The following is a 5,580-nucleotide window of genomic DNA, read 5'->3' on the forward strand; positions in this document are numbered from 1 at the left end:
TCTTCAGTCTGGACTCCACTGATGGTCAGAGTGAAATCAGTCTTAGATCCACTGCCACTGAATCTAGATGGAGTTCCTGACTGGAGGGTGTTTGCTTTATAAATCAGGAGTTTAGGAGCTTCTCCAGGTTTCTGTAAGTACCAGGAAAGAGGCTGATAACCCCAACTCTGGTAAACTTCAGGACTGGTTTTACAGGACATAGTAACTGTGTCTCCTGGTTGAACAGGTTTCACTGCAGGCGTCTGAGTGACTGTCACTTCACCTCTTGATTCTAGAGTATATTAAGAAAAAAAAACATTTAGAATTATATGTGTTGAAGGACAATATTTTAGCCCAGAGGATCAGTTAAAATAAAAAAAAAAGAATAAAAAAAGTTTATTTCCTCACCCGTGAAACAGTAGCTAGTGAAGATCCAGATGAAGATGGTGATGAAGCTCATGGTTGCTGTTGGTTCAGATTCTCAGAGTTCAAACTCACAGAGCTATAAAACCTCCTGAAGCTTGTGCTGCAATGCAAATCATCTCTATGTAAATCTGTGTACGGGTTACAGCAGAACTCCCAGAGCTATAAAACCTCCTGAAGCTTGTGCTGCAATGCAAATCATCTCTATGTAAATCTGTGTACGGGTTACAGCAAATGATATACATGAAACATAACACTGTTTAGTATATTTTGTCATGTTATGAGTCAAAAAAATTGACTCAAGTGTCTGAAGCTACAGACGTTCTGATGATTCAAATGACGGAGTGGCATAATTAACAAAAGTCATTTAAAATGCTATTTGTGTATTTAAATGTTCATTTTATTAGCACAGCAAATGTTAATGCTCTTATGCTATTTAATGTTGCTGTCAACATTCCAAGCTGTAATTTTCTCATCCATTTGTCACAAAACTATTACCGGTATATGTCATTTTAATTAGCCTATTTACTGTATATATAAAATTATTTTATTTAGTCATATCTTTGATTCATGAACTTTTTTTATTAAAAAAATTCATTTTGAAGAATAGCTATTCGTTTTGTTCATATATTCGTATAAAGAAAATTTGTTATGAAGAGTATTTGTTATGAAGTTGATTAAAATTTTCTTTATGACAAATTTTAAGAAGAAGTTAAAAGTTAAGAAAAAATGGAATTAGCCTGTAGTCTATAGATAGCCTAACTTTTATTAGACTGCAGATCGAAATAAGATAATTCTCGGTAATCTTTAAAATGAGAGAAATCACTGACATAATTTAGGCTATTTGACTGCAGAAAAAAAAAACGAATAGTCTAAAACCATTTAATTTACCATGTTAACTTATGAATTAAAAGAAAGACAAGAAACAAATCACAACAAGAACAGTTGAGGTTTTTCTTGTAAAGAAAAGCAATAATTGACAAAATTACAAATTGAATAGCCTACTAAATGATGTGTGACAGTGAGCGCATCTCCACTGCATAGCCGCATAGTCTAAAATCGCTGGAGTCAGTTGCAAATATTAAACATGTTTTAAAAAATCTTTGTGAAAACGGCTGGCAACGACTGGTTCTTGAATTCTAAGATTATAATTTTTAGTCACCACACACTATGCAACTTTTTCTGCCGACAGCGACTGAGCCCAACTGGAACAGACCCAGTCCGACTATAGGCTCGATCCGTCGTCAAGACTAAAATACATTCACAATCGGCATGATGACAGTCTGTAGTGTGTTCTCGGCTTAAGAGAAACAGTTATGTCACTGATCTCCATGAGGAGGCAAAGGTCATTCCAGAGGTACAGTGAGGGTGATTTCACCAAGTACAACATGTTCCTGGATCAACATCCTTGTTGATACTGGAACATCATTCCAATCAACCAATCAGAATTGAGAGATAACTTTTCAGGAAATTTTTTAGGCTGACGATCAGGGTTAGGTGCTTCTACACCCTTGTTAATCAGCTATCATTTCCCTCTGATTTTAGGAATAAATTATGGGTAGGTTTAGGTTTAGGGGTGGGGATTGGGTTAAGTCTGTATTTTTGGACAGTAATGTTGATCCAGGATCAACAAAAGATGTTGATCCAGGAACATGTCTTACTTGGCAAAATCACGGCGACTCCAGAGGTACAGGCCATTAAAACATATTGAAATTACATTAATAATTAAAATGCTTTGATAATTAAAAAAACCCTAAATGTAGATTTTTTTATAAAATGTGATCAATAAATATAATTTTTTATGAGTCAGTAGTTATTAGAAATATGTTGTAGAAACTTTAATTTTCTGTAAAGCTGCTTTGCAACGATTTGCAGTGTTGGGGGTACGAGTTACGTAATCAGATTACTTTTTTTCAAGTAACTAGTAAAGTAAATGCCAGTGTAGAGATTTTTTGCTTCGTAAATCAGGAGTTTAGGAGCTTCTCCAGGTTTCTGTAAGTACCAAGCTAAAGATTCATCCCCCCAACTATCCTTGTACACATCTGTGCTGGTTCTACAGCTGATTTTGACTGTTTCTTCTGGTTGAGCTGCTGTCGTTGAGGGACTCTGAGTGACGCTGATCTGTCCTCTACTCTCTGAAACACACAACAAGAAGAAAATCAACTCAAAACTTTGACAAAATACTTGGAGAAATTAATTCATATCAAACTTGTGCTCCACAAACCTTGAGCAAACGCTGTGAGAGTCCAGATGAAGATGATGATGAAGGTCATGTTGATGAAGATTGTTGTGTGTGTCAGTGATGAAGTGTTAAACTCACAGCACTATAAACACTCTCAGAGCACTGAAGCATCTGATCAATATGCAAACACACTCCACATCATTTACCTGAAGACAGCAGATACACCATTTTTCCATTTTGTTTGTGCAACAGCTTTGCTAGTAAGCACTAGATGCTTATGACTTGTTGCATTATTTTGAGCTCAGCTAAAACACTGTTTTAATTACCAATTTTATTAAGACTTAGATTCTGAAAATGGTTTTGCTTAATTTTAATAATTGAGAACAGCTGCGTTTAGCAGTAAATGTGAACTGAAGCTCTTATTTGTATTTTTTATTATCTGTGTTTTTTGTTCTGTCACTGTCATTCTGTTACACTGTGGAAGCTTCTGTCACGAAAACAAATTCCTCGTATGTGTAAACATACCTGGCAATAAAGCTCATTCTGATTCTGATTCTGATTCTGATATATACAATTAACTCTTTATAAATTCCGTTTCATGCTTTAGTAATCTAAGCATATAAAGCAAAGTAAAGTAATGTCTGCTGTGAGTGGATGTGTTTGTTGGAGACTCAGTTGATGTGTGTTTGTGCAGTTAGTGAAGCGTTCAGGAGGTTTTTGTTCAGCTGCTCTATTAGTTTCTATCACTGTGGTGGACTTTCGGCAGCGGCACCAAACTGGATGTTGGCAGTAAGTAAATCATCATTTAATATTATTAATACAACAACTGACTGTTAAACACTTTGTTGCTCTATAGAAATAATGCATGCTTGTTTATCTATTTTTATATTTATATATCTATTTTCTATTTTTAGTTCACATTGAATGTTTGGCAGTCAACATTGTAAAGATGGTTTTGATTGTCATGGCATTTTTTATTTCATCCAGTGAACTATAATCATTTCTGTTAACTTGATATTTATTGATAATTAAATTCTAAATGCACTGAAATAAAATGTACATTAGGTTGTCATTTTGGCACCACTTTGATTTTACTAAGTGATGATTAAAAAAGATAATAAAATAAGATAATTAAAAAAGTAATTAAACTTACATTTTCTGATTAGTGTGTTGATTTTTAAGTAGCCTGCAGATATTTTCAAACTGGAAATTGCTTAATTGTATTTTTTGTTAACGATAATATTTGAATAAGTTATTTTGAAAGTTATAGTACACATGCCAGACATTTTGTTTTATTTTCTATTTTTAAAGCAAAGATTTGTACCCGATTTTCTCATGCTGTCATCAAAAATTGTAATGAATTCCTACAGGTCTATTTATTTACATCTGATCTTTCATGCTTATAATCAAAGTAACATTCAATTTGATAATGACAATGACTCTTCAATATATCAATATATTTCACAAAACATGCGTTGCTTTGCTGATCACATGCTTTGTAAAAGTTAATTCAGGTGACTTGAAGTTGAATGTTGCTAAAATGACTATCACTGTATTAATTGCTCATATATTTGTTCTGAAGCTGAAAGGAGAGAAATGCTTTCTTCTTCACTGAGTTGACTGTTGTGTGTTTGTCAGGCGTCACTCGTCCTAAAGTGAGCGTCCTGCCGCCCTCCAGTGCAGAGATCTCCTCAAAGAAGACAGCGACACTGGTGTGTGTGGCCAGCAAGGGCTTCCTGTTGGGTGGTTTTGTACCGTGGTAAACAGCAGTGTGATATAAAGTGTTGGAGTCTGAACGCTATAAACACTCAGAGCGCTGAAGCATGTGCCGATGCAAAGTGACTCTCTGTGGAAAAACCCTCCTTCAGTCAGTCGATTTCTTCATTCTTCATACGACTCTCATCATCGACACATTATACAGAGAAAAACACAAATGCACAAAGGCTCATTGAGCATCTGAGAATCACTGGATTGCAGTTTTTTTTAAATGATGTTTTCTGTGTGTTTAACAGTTATCATGAGCTTTTATAAGCTGTCAGACTGTTGACTAGCAGTTGAAGTCAGTTTAAGACGCTGCTTTTGTCAACTGCATGACTTGTTTGTTTGAATGTGTTTGGTGAAAGTTATTTCTTTGAAAAGAAAATGCCCACCTACAGATGAAAACTGATTTGTTTTTTGTGGCTTTAATTGTGTTGAATGCTAAAATTGCATGTTTTCACTTTATTTAAATTTTTGTTTTTGCATTTTTATTCTACATCAATCTCTGGTGTGTAAAGAGTTTTTGTGATGTGTTGTTAATAAAGTAATTATTTTAATGAAGTATAGATTCATTATATTTACTTGTATATTTTTGCAAATGTAATTTTGAATTCTCTTAAACACTAAATAATAATCAAACACACCTGAGCATGCTAATCAGTGCCTTCAGGATCATTAGAAAATCACAGGTGGGTGAGTTTGAGCAAAGTTGGAGCTAAACTCTGCAGGAAAGTGAGTTTAATGAGCCAGATTCGAGGATCCCTGATGTAGGTCGATTTGCTTTTCAGAGGCTGTTTGAAAATGCTTCTTTCAGCCAAGTCCTCCTGATTCTGAAGTTGAAAGTGAGATAAAGGTGTGGTTGCAGAATTCAAGAGACAGAGCAGGTGGACGAAAGGAGCGCTACCACCGTCTGCTGACTAGTTGAGAGACCTCAGGGGAAGAGCGAGCTTCGCCAATGAATACTTTAACACATCAAAACATATTTTCAGCAGAGGTCAAAGTAATAATTTGGTATTTTTTATTTTTATGTTAATTTGTAGTATTTTTATATTTGTATAGATCATATGTAGTCCCTTCCAGAGTGTTAAATTAGCTGTATTAACCTGAATTGAATGTTTTCTATTTTGTATTAAATAAATCCATTGATTTGCAATCCTTTTGACTACATTTTTGACAATCCAGACATTAGTTATGGGGTGACTGCATCCTGCATGTGTGGGCCTAGTGAGGGCTGAGTA

General features: G+C 34.8%; 1 gene segment (V, D, J or C); it reads right to left on the bottom strand.

The window, feature by feature from the left end:
- The window catches only part of LOC107724554 (Ig kappa chain V region 3381-like), a 6,578-nt gene extending 6,127 nt beyond the window's left edge, over nucleotides 1-451 (bottom strand). The window contains 2 exon segments of the V gene segment in view: nucleotides 20-271; nucleotides 388-451. Of these exon segments, the coding sequence occupies nucleotides 20-271; nucleotides 388-439 (304 nt within the window).
- Nucleotides 452-5,580: the final 5,129 nt, after the last annotated feature.

The sequence above is a fragment of the Sinocyclocheilus rhinocerous genome, unplaced genomic scaffold, assembly GCF_001515625.1.
Source record: "Sinocyclocheilus rhinocerous isolate Xijiao unplaced genomic scaffold, SAMN03320098_v1.1 scaffold2350, whole genome shotgun sequence".
NCBI classification, from domain to species: domain Eukaryota; kingdom Metazoa; phylum Chordata; class Actinopteri; order Cypriniformes; family Cyprinidae; genus Sinocyclocheilus; species Sinocyclocheilus rhinocerous.